Here is a 15,206-nt window from a genome sequence, read left to right as displayed (position 1 = left end):
ATATTACCGAAATTTTAGTAACATTAAAAATTGCCTTACAGCAAAAAGCAATAAACTACTGTAACGTTAATTGCGTTTTTTTGTAACACGTTACTCCCAACACTGTTTAAGGCAGACAAAAGTTGTTGAAAAATGCTAACAAATATATTAATCCACGTGCTAGCATTAGCTAATGCACATCAGAGCTATCCACCAAGGAAAATATTGTCAAACCCAAAGTGAGCTCAACTTTCGTTAACGTTATCTGCGTCTGTCCTCTCCTGCTTGTAACTTGCCAGTCGCGCCTCTTTAGCTCTTTTCACATTTAACTTCTGCAGGGAGCTGACTGGATATTCTTCTCCTCTGAGTTCTTTTCTTATTATGTCTGAGGTGTCCACCTTCCAAATCCGAGTCAGTAAAGTAAAACAAAAGAACCAGAGAAACAAAATAATTTCTGGCCAGAAATAGCTTCCCTCTCTCAGCAACAGTAAGCAACTTTCGTGAAGAGGACTTGATTTGAAAACCTTGATTTTGATTAGTCCTACTGAATGCACTGCGCTAGTGGGCTGGGCGGGGGCACACTTCCGCCCTGTGTACAAGTGTTTACTGTTTACAAACAGAAACATGTATAACTACAATATGATTTAAAGTATGCTTATTTCAATATGTTGTTGTTTGTTAAGTTAACAACATGTGCTGCTTCCTTCTAGGCCCGGTTACCTTTATGAAAGAGGTCTTATCTCAACTAGCTATTTACCTGATTAAACTAAATTAAAAGAAGGAAAATAAATGAAAAAAAAAGGAAATAATATGCTTTTAAAAATCATACCACTGGAAACATGGCTGAAACATGTGGCAATTACATAAATAATTACAATATTTTGCAGTAGCCTACACAATGAAGCATGTTTGGCATAAATATATTTTTAACCCACTAAAAGTGTAATTGTTTAACAATGTACTTCCACAAAGTACACCTAAACAGTATTTACATAAACACAGGTATAACAGTTAAATAATATATTTTTAATAAATAGACTAAAATGTTGTAAAAATATATTTTTATTTAAGCATATTTATTAAAAGTTTAATTTAGTATATATTTATTACCAAATTATTCAAAGTACTTTTCAGAAGTATGTTAAAGGTCAGCAGAATATATCTGTAATATACTTGTAGTAAGCATGTTAGAAGCATGAATGTACTATAAGCATACTATGTGAATTTCAAGTATATTTTCAGTACCTTTAAGAGCACTTCTTTTTGACCTGGGATGTCTTTTCAGTTTAAGGCTTTATTGTTCTACTAATACAACTAAAATCCAGTGAGCGCACACCATGTGGCCGTGTTGATGATATCCATTTACCCTCACTTGTATTCACTTTAGTTAATTAATAAATACTCACTTGGAACACAAGAGTGTGTGTGTGTGTGTGTGTGTGTGTGTGTACTATTTAGTGATCCAGGTCACTGTACAAAGAACTGACCCTCAGATTTGAGACTGACTGATTGATTTAACTAACTCATAAGAAATAATTAAACATTTAATAACAAAGTGACCACTAGTAATAATTGTTGTAATTATTAAGCTATACCCAAGGATTCCTAAAGGCCTTGGGTGTGAGAGGCCAGTAAGAATCACCACCAAGGCTGTCCTGATGAATCTGAGCAACTGTGGTACCAACATCTCAGACAATCCAGCAGACACTGCACAAGGCTGGTCTCTATGCACGCCAACCACAAGACAAGACACAAAAGCTCAACTGGACAAAGAAGAAAGCTTTTGGTCATCAGTTCTGTGGTCGGATGAGACAAAGACTGAGTTGTTTGGACACAAGGACGTGGCTTTTATTTGGTGAAAGAAAGAAAATGCTTTTGACCCAATGGGCCAGGCAACCTTGTCAAAGTAAATAGCATTATTTATATTATTAAGAGGACTATATTGAGATTCTACAGGAAAACATCAGGCAGTCTGCAGAAAAACTTGGCCTTGGGCAGCGTTGGATCTTCCAACAAGACAATGATCCCAAACATACAGCCAAAGTGGTCAAGAAATGGAAATGGAGAATCTGTGGTGGGAACTAAAGACATGAGTGATGGAAAGGAGGTCTTCCAACCTCAAAAACCTGGAGATCATCGCAAAAGAGGAGTGGTCCAAAATCCCAGTAGAGACATGCAAAAAGCTTATTAGCAAATATAAAAACCGTTTAATTGTTGTGACTGTTTTGCCATTGATTACTGGAGGACATTTTAATGGGATATGAAACATTGGACAAAATAATAATACTAATAATTTATAATAATTTATATTGCGCTTTTCAAGGTACCCAACAAAAAAGGGGGTGTATGAGAGTTGTGTTTAAGGCCTGAAGACTTCCGTGAACTTGGAACCCAGGTTTACTTTTGGATGCTTTTCAAGCATGCACAAGGAAGGGGCAGTGTGGATCTCAAGTGGGAGTTTGTTCCAGAGTGTGGGGGCAGCAACACAGAAGGATCGGTCCCCAGAATACCATAGTCTGGAATGGGGGACAGCAAGCAGATCTTTGTCACAGGACTGCAGATATCTCTGTTGGATGTACGGGTGGAGAAAATCAATAATTTAAATAAATAAAAAAATAGTATTTTTAGGTGAGGAAGAGGATTTTGTAAGTGACGCAGGACCTGACTGGCAACCAGTGAAGCAGCAGTAGGGTAGGGGTGATGTGCTGCCAGAATTTAGTGCATGTTAAAACTGTAGCAGCTGAGTTATTGGAGCCTGTAGAGGGCTTTGCAGGGCACACCAAAGAGTACACCACTGCAGTAATGAAAAATACAATGAGAGTCTCATCCACAGAGTCAGAGAGTGAGGGCCGGAGCCTGGAAATGTTCTGAGATAGTAGAAGGCAGATTAGGTGATGTTTTTGATGTGAGACTGGAATGAAAGGGTGAGTCCAGGATGACTCCCAGGTTTCAGACTTAAGGGGATGCAGAGATGGCGCAGCCATCTACCTCCAGGAGGATGTTGCCAGCCTTCTTCAGCAGCGACTCTGGAGCCACCACCATGAGTTTAGTTTAATTATTGTTGAGTTTGAGGAAGTTAGCAATTGTGCAAGTCTTTGTGTCTTGCAGGTAGTTAACAAGTGGCACGGCTGGGAGCTGGGTTGAGGGTTGGTTGCTGATGTACAGTTGTGTGTCATCAGCATAGCAGTGGAAATAAAGTCCATGTCATCTAGCCAAGGGGTAGCATGTAGATATTGAAAAGAAGGGCTCCACCAAGTACAGATCCCTGGGGAAAACCATTTTTAACTGGCGCCAACGTGGAGCTGAAGTCTTTGAAGGTGATATATTGTTTCCTGTTGAAGAGATGGGACAGGAACCAGGAGAGCGCTGTGCCAGTAAGGCTAATAAGTTCTGAGGCTGTGAAGAATGAGGATGTGTGAGATAGTGTTGAATGCTTCAGAGAGGTAAAAGAAAATGAGTATACTGATGAGAACGCTGTCCACAGAAATGAGAAGGTAATTTGTGATTGGAGGGGTTCAAATACTTAATGGTGGAACACATGGTGCTGGGCAGCCACAGGTCTTTCCAGGATTTTATTGAGGAAAGGTAGATTAGAGATTGAGCGGTAATTGTTTCAGACTGTTGAGGAATTGATGATGCTAACCATGATGCAACAAAAGGAAGACATAACATTTTCAGTACAAATTAAAAGATTTATTATTAAAATCTTTAACACAATATCTTGCTGTCTTTGTCACTTGTTTATGTCATTGCCAGCCTAATGAAACCTGTTGGCAATTTGAAAATTCACTATGAATCAAAATCTGGCATGGGTATGAATACATTTGGTCTTAACTGTATTTGTGAGGACTTTTAAAGATTGAGGTCTTCAGTAGGAGCCAATGGGCTTGGAGCTGCAAGCCACAGACAGGAAGTCTGAAAAGACTAACACATTGTTGGTTTTGCTCTTTTCCTGTTGAGAGTAATAAAAACAGAGTTTATAATGTAATCTAATAATTCCATCTGTATTGTTTAAAGGGAACATCAGTACAAAAGTGTAAAATCCTTGACTGAGCTGATGGTGGGTTGTGAGGCAGCTGAGATGAGCTCCTTGGAGGTCCTACTCTGCTCCCTGAGCTCCTTCCTCTTCAGTCGACCCTCCTTCAGCTGCAGAAACACCTACTATATAATAATCCAGCTCAGTGTCCTCCTGCCTGCCCGGCTTCTGCCCCCTGCTGGCCTGGAGAGACATGACAGCACACATGAGAGTTAGTGCATCACTCCTCCTCTTCTTCAGGTCAGTAAACACAGACCGAGTGCTTCATCTCAGTCCTCTAAACAACAGACATGTGTCAGTACCTTATAGTAGAAACAAAGGGCAGCGATCACCAACAGCAGAGTCAGCGGCAGGACGACCACTTTGATGAGAAGACCTGTTGGATCTGATCAAACACATGGACAGACATCACATCACACAACATCATGAGTCCATCAGCTCCTGTTAAACACAAACTGTAGTGACCTGAAGTCTCCCAAAACCACTTCAGTCCATCATTAATCTCTATCAAAAGATATCTGAATGCAGAATCTGGAGGCAAGAGACAAGGTTTTGGTACTGGAAGCGTTCTTGTTCTGGACCAATCACATTTAAGCAGGCTTTGGCTTGGTGTCTGATTCTGGCTTTTAGAAATAAAAATTTATATGTGGGCTCTTGTGGACATTTCCCTACCACACTAGGATCTCTGCATCTTGGAGTGGGAGTTAAACATGCCCAGGTTTTGCTCACTGACTCCTGTGAGCAGCTCCATGCTAACAACTCTGCAACAGAGCTTCAGGGTGTCGGTGGCTTCAAAAACCGACCCCTGCTTTTCCCACCTGCAAAACCCAGAGACAAGATGGCTTCGGCTAGTGCTGGCTGTGGGGACATGGTGGAGGACCCTGATGCAGGTCTTACTGCTTAGTTTAGCTAGCTCCCTGTTCGGGAGGAGGAGGGTGGTGAGGACAGTGAGAATGATGTCAACATACAGCAGATCTCCTCGTTATTCCACAAATATAACAACAAAAAAACACCAACAAAAACACTACAAGTAGCACAGAAGACAGTGGAAACTGTTTCCAGGGGAATCTAAAAAGGGACGAACACACCGGGCATGGCAGGGCCACGCCACAAAAACGTACATGTTACCTTAGTTTCCAGTGCGTTGAGGCCTCAGGGCCACCTGACATACCTGACGTACCTGACATCAGTCACAGAATCAGTCAGAAACACAACATCCTTGGAAACTGTCAGCTGATCGTGTTCAGTCAGTTTGGACGGATCATCTTTTCCAAAGCTGCATGGAAACAGTCAGTGTGACGTTTCAGCTGCTCTGCTTCAGCTTACCTGAGACAGTGAGAGACAGCCGACGGCTCTCAGAGGAGAAGTCATGAGAAAAAACATGGAGGTGATAAACACAGCTGTAGCTTCCTTGGTGGGCGGGCTCTGCAGCAGGAAACAGGAAGTGGGCAGAGTGATTGACAGCTGGCTGGGTGTAGTTGTGTGACGTGATGGAGGAGGTGAAGGCGAGCTGGAAGGAGCCTCCTGGGTACTGTGGCTGGATGGAGCAGCTGATGGTGAAGGTGGAGCCCCTGAACACCTGAAACCCCTGCTGCTGGGCCTCGGAGACCCCGTTCACGGAGGAGGACACAGAGATGTTGGGCTGAAGCAGCAGGTCTGTAAACACAGATGATGAAAGGTCTCATTCACCCTCTGTTCATGACACAACTTTATTTTGAAAGGATGAAAATCGAATCCCTTTAGCGTTACAGACGATCAGCCAGTTTTCTAAGGCCTCAGGCTTACAGTTGAACGTAGATAAATGTGAAGTGATAACCTTACATGATTATCCTCTGCAGTCACTACATAATATAAAAATTAAGAAGCAGGTTAAATACTTGGGAATTGTTATTTCCAAAGGGAAAAGAACAATTGGCTATATGAATACGTGGAATCAGACAAATGTAAGTCAATTCTAAATAGGTGGCTGCAGAGCGACGTCACAATCTTAGGAAGGGTTCTACTCTCTACAACGGATAGTTTGTCCAGACTCATTTACCCGGCTTTCTCCTTACCCATATCAGTGAGTATGATCAAAGCAGTGAATACAATCAATTTTAACTTCATGTGGAGAAATAAATTCCGTTATACAAGGAAGACTGACATGGTTAAAACTATGAAGATGGCGGTATGAATGGGACTGATTTTGATATCATGAACAGTGTTTTGAAATTGAAATGCTTAAACTCTTTCTTTTTGGTTTGTCTCCAATGCCATTTTTCAAAAAATGTGTGGAATACATTTTTTTCTCCTGTGTGATTATGATTGCAGCTCAATACCCGTTAAACTCTCTGCTTTCCATCAGCAAGTCCTTCTCTACAGGAAGTTAATATATAATCACACCACACAACACACCAGTGTGGAATAACAGATACATTTTGGTTAATAGAAATCTTTGTTCATCGATGAATGGAGATCTAAAGGAGTTTGGGCAGTCGCTCATTTTATGGATGATAATGGAGTTTTGTACAACATTTCAACGCCAGTGTTCTGTCAAATAATAGTGCTGAGGATGAATTAGAGTTTAAGAGTCTGGTAGCTTGGGGGGGAAAGCTGCTCTGCAGTCTGGTGGTGCAGCAGCAGAAACTTCTATGTCTCTTCCCAGAAGGCAGCAGGGTGAACAGGCTGTGGCTGGGTGGGTGCTGTCCTTTAGTCTCCTCTGGGCTCTGCAGGCACCTCACCTCACCGATATCACTGATGCTCGGGAGATGGGTACCAATGATCTTCTGAGCAGTTTTAATCCTGGGCCGTGCACATCCCATGCCAGTTTGTGACGTTTGGTTAGTAAAAGAAGTGAACTTCAAAAGTTTAAATGAGATTTACCCAACAATTGAATTGTTGATGTAAATAACTTTTTTTTTTTGTGAAAGGGAACAAAATGGCCCCTGAAAAAGGAAGTGATGTCACAGGTCTGACACGAGTAACAAACATGGAGCAGAGCGATGACAGACTGTAAAAGGAGGGACTGGATCCACCTGGTGGGACGTCCCCAAACACAGAGACAGACAGACAGACAGGTTCCTCCAGGTGTGTCCTGTCAGGTGAAGCTTCCAGAAACAAGCCCACCTCTCTACACTTTAGGACGTCACTGTCCTGGAGAACTTTACAGTTCAGTCCAATGGAAACCACTGAGACACTGAGACAGAGGAGAGGACACACTGGAGACATTACTGTCATACATGATGTCATAGATGATGTCACTGATGGGCTTACCTGAGCAGGTGAGATCCAGGATGAAGGAAGAGGAATCTGATGATGCACACTCCTTCAGAGCAGATCCAGACTGAACACAGTCAGACCAGATCCACCACACAGGTCTGTCTGAGGACTCCTCTCTCTGTCCTACAGAAACAGCAGAGCCACAGTCCAGATCTCTACAGACAACAGCTGCTGTCTTCAGGATCCAGACAGAGTAACTCACTGGTCTCCAGTCTCCCTGATGTTTCACCTCCAGTGTTCCTGCACAGCGACTGGCTCCTCCCACCAACCTGACAGGCTCTGAACAGAAACCAGAGAGTCATCAGTAAAACAATAAAGTGAGTTTCATCAGAACAGAAATGAAGCAAATCAAAGCTGCAGCTCCTCTTCTACCTGAGCAGGTGAGTCCAACAGCTTTTCCAGGTGAGCAGGTGTTTCTAGCTGAGCCTGAGCTTCTACAGTCCAGGAGAGCAGACTCATGGCCTCCACACTGGAACTCTTTGGTCCACATCGGAGCCTCCACTTCTCCATAGAGCGCCCCCTGGAGGACTGAAGGAGCCCCACAGCCGAGCTCCCTACAGACCACCTCTGCATCCTGCTGGTCAAAGTCAGCTTCACACACTGAGGACCACCACTGGTTAGACTGGTTAGACTGGTTAGACTTCACCTCCAGTCTGCCTGAGCACAGACTAGTCCCGTCCAGCAGCCTGACAGAGTCTGGAGAGATAATAGAAGATGAAGTAGAGATAAAGACAGCAGAGACAAAATAAAAACATGTCATGAAACTACAATTCGGTGATTCAAACTTGACTCAGCACAACTCCAACATCAGTTCAGCAAAGGGTTGGGCGATGTGTACAAAATTTCCATCGGACAATGTCTACATTAAAACTGTTTTTTTTGTTGTTGTTTTTTTTTATTGCATTTGTACCGTTAAAAATACATAGAAATGACAATTTTACTCATAATAATAAATAAAAATTTTATCAAACTATATAATGTGCAGGAAGAAGCAAAAAACCCAAATGGGCTTAACTAACACCTCCACCTATCGATATAATCAGTAAACGTATTTTAGTCAAGTAAAAACAAAACAAAAAATAACATACGAAAAAACATTTTACTACATAAAGTAATGACAAATCAATAATAAATAATATATGTATTATACATCAACAAATTAATTTATTGTATTTAATGACAATAACAATAATAGAAATACAACAAAAATATGAACATAGTATAAAAGTAAGTTCATTTCTATATTGTAGTCTTATGTACATGTGTTCACTCGTACAGACTTTACTCAATTAAAAACTTGGTCGCCTATGACATTCAAAGTCGCAGTGGAAATTTTACAAGTATGGAACAGGTAAAGAACACACAGGGTGCAGATGTTGGTTTAGGTTGTTTCATAGGCTGCGTCATTAACAAGCCCACAAGCAGCTCACCTGCTGCCGTGATAACGGGTCTCTGGTGGAAACATACGTAAAAAAAGACAAGTTCTGAGTCTTCTAGGCGACTTCATGAAACTTACTGCTGATGGAGAAAGTGGAGTAGACGGGTGAGGGTAAAACAGAGAGAGGTGGGGCAAGCCGGTGTGTTTACCTGAGGTCTAGGCATCTTGTGTGTCTGTGTGTGGGGAGGAGAGAATTCCAAGGAAGGTTCAATTCAATTTTCAATTTTATTTATATAGCGCCAAATCACAACAACAGTTATCTCACAGCGCTTCTCATAAAAGATCAGGTCTAGACCGTACTCTGTGATGCTATTTACAGAAGCCCAACAGTTCCCAACAAGAGCAAGCACTAGGAGACAGAGGCAAGGAAAAACTTCCTTTTAAGAGGCAGAAACCTCGAGCAGAACCATGACTCAGGGTGGGCGGCCATCTGCCTCGATCGGTTGGGGTGAAGGAGAGAGAGGGAGAGAGAGAGAGAGAGAGAGAGAGGGGAGGGAGGCAGAGAGAGGGAGAGAGAGAAAGAGAGGGATGGAAGGAGAGAGAGAGAGAGAGAGAGAGAGAGGCAGCTTACACAATATACACACACAGACGTACAGACAGTGAAGGTGATGTTGCTATGAAAAATGGTACAGATATTTATAGTAGTGTTAATGGTAACAGTCGTAATGTTAATGATTATAATAACAATAATAACAATAGGACTAGTAACAATAGTCGTTGCAGCAGAGGGTGTCGAGCAGGAACACAGGGGCAGCAGGTGACCCGCAACCACAGATCCAGACTCCACAGCTCCAGAGCCAGAAAACCTGCAGGAAGTGATAGGAGAGAGGAGAGGGACGAGAAAGCACAAGACTACCGCAAAGGGGAGAAGTTGTGTTAGTAACATGCAATAATGGGATAAGGTTGCATACAGAGGGAGAGAAAGTAGAGGAGAGAGGAGCTCAGTGCATCATGGGAAATCCCCCGGCAGTCTAGGCCTATAGCAGCATAACTAAGGGATGGTTCAGGACTCACCTGAGCCAGCCCTAACTATAAGCTTTATCAAAGAGGAAAGTCTTAAGCCTACTCTTAAATGTGGAGATGGTGTCTGCCTCCTGAACCCAAACTGGAACCTGGTTCCACAGGAGAGGAGCTTGATAGCTGAACGCTCTGGCTCCTAGTCTACTTTTGGAGACTCTAGGAACCACAAGTAACCCTGCATTCTGGGAGCGCAGTGCTCTGGTGGGGTAGTAAGGTACTATGAGCTCTTTAAGATAAGATGGTGCCTGACCATTAAGAGCTTTGTAGATAAGAAGAATGATTTTAAATTCTATTCTGGATTTTACTGGAAGCCAATGCAAAGAAGCTAAAACAGGAGAAATATGATGTCTTTTCCTGGTTCCTGTCAGAACACGTGCTGCAGCATTCTGGATCAGCTGAAGAGTCTTAATGGAGCTGAAGAGTCTTAATGGACTTTTTCGAGCAGCCTGATAATAAGGAATTGCAGTAATCCAGCCTAGAAGTAACAAATGCATGAACTAGTTTTTCTGCATTATTTTTAGACAGGATGTTCCTGATTTTCGCAATATTACGTAGGTGAAAAAAGGCGGTCCTTGAAATTTGCTTAATGTGAGACTTAAACGACATGTCCTGATCAAAGATAACTCCAAGATTCCTCACAGTGGTGCTGGAGGCCAGGGCGATGCCATCAAGGGAAACTATATCTTTAGATAATGCGTCACGGAGGTGCTTAGGCCCCAGAGCAATAACTTCAGTTTTATCTGAGTTTAACATTAGAAAATTACAGGTCATCCAGGTTTTAACATCCTGAAGGCACATTTGAAGTTTAGCTAACTGATGAGTTTCATCTGGTTTGATCGATAGATATAACTGAGTATCATCTGCATAACAATGAAAGCTTATGGAATGTTTCCTGATAATATTGCCTAAAGGAAGCATATATAAAGTGAAGAGGATTGGTCGCCGCGGACAGATCCTTGAGGAACTCCATGACTAACTTTGGCATGCATGGAGGACTCACCGTTAACATGTACAAACTGAAATCGATCTGATGAATAGGACTTAAACCAGCTTAGAGCGGTTCCTTTAATGCCAATGAAATGTTCCAGTCTCTGCAATAGGATCTGATGGTCAATGGTATCAAATGCAGCACTAAGATCTAATAAAACCAGTACAGAGACAAGTCCTTTGTCTGATGCAATAAGGAGGTCCTTAGTAATTTTCACCAGTGCTGTCTCTGTGCTATGATGAGCTCTAAATCCTGACTGAAAATCCTCAAATAAACTATTGCTCTGTAGAAAGTCACACAGCTGTTTAGCAACTGCTTTCTCCAGAACCTTAGAGAGAAATGGAAGGTTAGATATAGGTCTATAGTTGGCTAAAACATCCGGATCAAGTTTGGGCTTTTTCAGAAGAGGTTTAATTACAGCTACTTTAAAGTACTGTGGTACATAGCCTGTTGATAAAGATAGATCGACCATATCTAGTATAAAGGTGCTGACTAAGGGTAAAACATCTTTAAGCAACCTAGTCGGGATGGGGTCTAAGAGGCAGGTTGATGGTTTAGATGAAGAAATTATTGAAGTTAGTTGGTAAAGATTGAGGGAAGCAAAACAGTCTAAACATCCTATTTTCCTCTATTAATGACGAGTAGTACGCTGCTCTGGCTTTACGGAGGACCTTCCTATAAGTTGTAAGACTATCTTGCCAAATTAAACAAGAATTTTCCACTTTGGTGGAACGCCAATTCCTCTCAAGTTTGTGCGATATTTGCTTTAATTTGCGAGTTTCAGTATTATAATTAGTATTATACCATGGAGCTAACCGTCTTTGTTTTAGTATTTTCTTTTTTAGAGGGGTTACAGAGTCGAGTGTGATTCGCAGCAAGCCTGCAGCACTATCAACAAGATGATCAATTTGGGAGGGACTGAAATTAGCATAGGAGTCCTCTGTTACTTTGTAACTTGATAATGAATTTAGAGCTGATGGAATCGCATCCTTAAATTTAGCTACAGCACTATCAGACAGACATCTTGTATAGAAATTTTTGCCCAGTGGCGTGTAGTTCAGCAATACAAACTCAAAAGTTATCAAACAGTGGTCGGATAAAGACGGATTCTGTGGGAACACTATTAAATGTTTGATTTCAATACCATACACCAAAACAAGGTCGAGGGTGTGGTTAAAACAGTTAGTCGGTTCATGAACACTCTGAGAGAAGCCAATGGAAAGGTGCAAATGCTCCGTACTTGTATAGCGCCTTTCTAGTCTTTTCGACCACTCAAAGCGCTTTTACACTACATCTGCAGTCACACACATTCATACACTGAGCCTAAGTGCTCAAACGGAAACTAACATTCACACTCACTCATACACTGGCGGAATAGCCGCCAGGGGCAATTCGGGGTTCAGTATCTCCCCAGGGATTGAACCGCCGACCCGATTAACGGGCAACCTGCTCTACCTCCTGAGCCACAGCCGCCCCATGCGAAGCATGTTTAAAATTTACAATATAGTTTGTGGTGATTAAAACCTGCTTTCACATGGTGTTATTATGTAAAAAATTTAAAATTTTTGTGGCAGGGGGCGGGGTTTTACAATCACGATGTCTGCTCAACCATCGACTTCAGCGATGGACGACGGCATCGTCTATTAGCCCAACCCCAGTTCATCATTAAAAAAGAAGACGTCTTTATACATCTGGGGCTTACCAGAGCAGGTAAGATTCTGGATGGAGGAAGAGGAATATGATGATGCACACTCTCTCAGAGCAGATCCAGACTGAACACAGTCAGAGCTGATCCTCCACACAGGTCTGACTGAGGACTCCTCTCTCTGTCCTACAGAAACAGCAGAGCCACAGTCCAGATCTCTACAGACAACAGCTGCTGCTATCAGGGTCCAGACAGAGTATCTCACTGGTCTCCAGTCTCCCTGATATTTCAGCTCCAGTGTTCCTGCACAGCGACTGGCTCCTCCCACCAACCTGACAGGCTCTGAACAGAAACCAGAGAGTCATCAGTAAAACAATAAAGTGAGTTTCATCAGAAGAGAAATGAACCAAATCAAAGCTGCAGCTCCTCTTCTACCTGAGCAGGTGAGTCCAACAGCTTTTCCAGGTGAGCAGGTGTTTCTAGCTGAGCCTGAGCTTCTACAGTCCAGGAGAGCAGACTCATGGCCTCCACACTGGAACTCTTTGGTCCACATCGGAGCCTCCACTTCTCCATAGAGCGCCCCCTGGAGGACTGAAGGAGCCCCACAGCCGAGCTCCCTACAGACCACCTCTGCATCCTGCTGGTCAAAGTCAGCTTCACACACTAAGGACCACCAATGGTTAGACTGGTTAGACTGGTTAGACTTCACCTCCAGTCTGCCTGAGCACAGACTAGTCCCGTCCAGCAGCCTGACAGAGTCTGGAGATATAATAGAAGATGAAGTAGAGATAAAGACACCAGAGACAAAATAAAAACAAGTCATGAAACAACAATTCAGTGATTCAAACTGGACTCAGCACAACTCCAACATCAGTTCATCATTAACAACAGAACACGTCTTTATACATCTGGGGCTTACCTGAGCAGGTGAGATCCAGGATGGAGGAAGAGGAACCTGATGATGCACACTCCCTCAGAGCAGATCCAGACTGAACACAGTCAGACCTGATCCACCACACAGGTCTGTCTGAGGACTCAATTCTCTGTCCTACAGAAACAGCAGAGCCACAGTCCAGATCTCTACAGACAACAGCTGCTGTCTTCAGGGTCCAGACAGAGTAACTCACTGGTCTCCAGTCTCCCTGATGTTTCACCTCCAGTGTTCCTGCACAGCGACTGGCTCCTCCCACCAACCTGACAGGCTCTGAACAGAAACCAGAGAGTCATCAGTAAAACAATAAAGTGAGTTTCATCAGAACAGAAAGGAACCAAATCAAAGCTGCAGCTCTTCTTCTACCTGAGCAGGTGAGTCCAACAGCTTTTCCAGGTGAGCAGGTGTTTCTAGCTGAGCCTGAGCTTCTACAGTCCAGGAGAGCAGACTCATGGCCTCCACACTGGAACTCTTTGGTCCACATCGGAGCCTCCACTTCTCCATAGAGCGCCCCCTGGAGGACTGAAGGAGCCCCACAGCCGAGCTCCCTACAGACCACCTCTGCATCCTGCTGGTCAAAGACAGCTTCACACACTGAGGACCACCACTGGTTAGACTGGTTAGACTGGTTAGACTTCACCTCCAGTCTGCCTGAGCACAGACTAGTCCCGTCCAGCAGCCTGACAGAGTCTGGAGAGATAATAGAAGATGAAACAGAGATAAAAGCTCCTTTCCCACTGCACAGTACCAGCTCGACTCATTGAACTTCCTGCTTTCATACAGAGCAGACGCTTTGCTGCTTGCTCTTGCTTCTCCTTGCATTCTTTTGCTTAAACTCTCTTTTTTTCTGCTAGAAATCAGCAGCTCATGGATACTTTTAAATCACTGGGACTGTCAGATAAAGTTGGCTCTTGCCATACTTTTATGATCTTAGTGTTACGCGAGTGCGGCCTATCAATAGCACTAGCATGTACTGCAGTGACTAGAGTTATAGCTAATGCTAATTAGCAACAAGATGCCCCCCTTCTCCACAGACGACTTCTACAGAAAATTGCAGTGCTGGAAACCAAGATCCACAGGTTAGAAGTGAATGTGGAAGTGAATGGACTATGTGGGAATGACACCACTTTACCGTGGACCCAAAACAGTGAACAAGAGCATGCTAACACACGGCTAATTAGCACCAACAAGACTACAAAGAAGCAGGAGGCCTGTGTGTACTGGGTAATAAATCTAAAAGTGGGAGTCCTCCCTGGAACGCTCTTGGTGCAAAGCCTAAGAGTAAATCATTTCCTGGGGAAATGGGAGGACGAGTAACAGGCAGAACCCAGCGCCCTGAGATTTGTGATGCGACTGGCTGTCCTGCATTATCATCCAGGCAGAGCGCCTCTTCAACCCATGTTCTTGGTAGGACACAGATGTGGACAGCTGTGAAAGGGAGAGTAAGCAACAAACCTCCCCAACAACCGAGTGTGCAACAGCAGAACAGATTTTCACCACTATTGCAGGACCCTGGATCTCCGTCTGATTACCTGGATAAAATCCCATCCTAAAACAGCAGGGTAAGGACTGAGAGTAAATCAGAAAGTAAAAGGCTGCAGGGAAAGCTAACGACTGGGTTTCAAGCTTATGGGTGACTCTGCTGTGTAAACGATGTAAGAAGCATGTGCAGTGAGAACACCAAAATAATTTCCGAAGGATGTCTGACTTGGCAGAAAGAATCCTGCATATCGTGGCTGAACATCCTACTGTGAAAAACATCATACTGCACATTTGAGACCAATGATGATGTGAAGCAATAGTCTGAAGGGAAGAGGACTTTAATAATCTGTTGAACAGGGTCAGCTCTTTGAATGCTGAGGTGTTTATCAGTAGCCCTATACCGCCAATCTGAAGAGGAGCTGAGAGATT

The 15,206-nt window shown here is 43.2% G+C and overlaps 1 protein-coding gene and 1 pseudogene across 1 annotated transcript; both read right to left on the bottom strand.

The window, feature by feature from the left end:
• Positions 1 to 3,659: 3,659 nt before the first annotated feature.
• LOC119912015 lies at positions 3,660 to 8,875 on the bottom strand. Its single transcript, XM_038730987.1, has 5 exons — positions 8,861 to 8,875; positions 7,268 to 7,448; positions 5,342 to 5,671; positions 4,318 to 4,400; positions 3,660 to 4,198 (listed from the first exon to the last, which is right to left on the bottom strand). The coding sequence occupies exons 1-5, from the start codon at positions 8,873 to 8,875 to the stop codon at positions 4,079 to 4,081; spliced, it is 729 nt and encodes a 242-aa protein (XP_038586915.1). The 3' UTR covers positions 3,660 to 4,078.
• Positions 8,876 to 9,736: 861 nt separating this feature from the next.
• Positions 9,737 to 10,652, bottom strand: LOC119913272 (annotated as a pseudogene).
• Between the last annotated feature and the right edge of the window lie 4,554 nt (positions 10,653 to 15,206).

The sequence above is a fragment of the Micropterus salmoides genome, unplaced genomic scaffold (genome assembly GCF_014851395.1).
Source record: "Micropterus salmoides isolate LMB-PRFRI ecotype aquatic unplaced genomic scaffold, ASM1485139v1 Ms_hic_scaffold_2, whole genome shotgun sequence".
In the NCBI taxonomy this organism is placed as follows: domain Eukaryota; kingdom Metazoa; phylum Chordata; class Actinopteri; order Centrarchiformes; family Centrarchidae; genus Micropterus; species Micropterus salmoides.
The sequence above is the reverse complement of the archived record's forward strand: the minus strand, read 5'-3'. Positions and strand labels throughout refer to the sequence as shown.

Coding starts and splice junctions, on each gene's coding strand:
- LOC119912015 (XM_038730987.1), bottom strand. Junction 5,672..7,267: donor CCTGGATCTCACCTGCTCAG/GTAAGCCCATCA, acceptor CTGTGTTTACAG/ACCTGCTGCTTCAGCCCAAC. Junction 4,199..4,317: donor CCCTTTGTTTCTACTATAAG/GTACTGACACAT, acceptor ATGTCTCTCCAG/GCCAGCAGGGGGCAGAAGCC.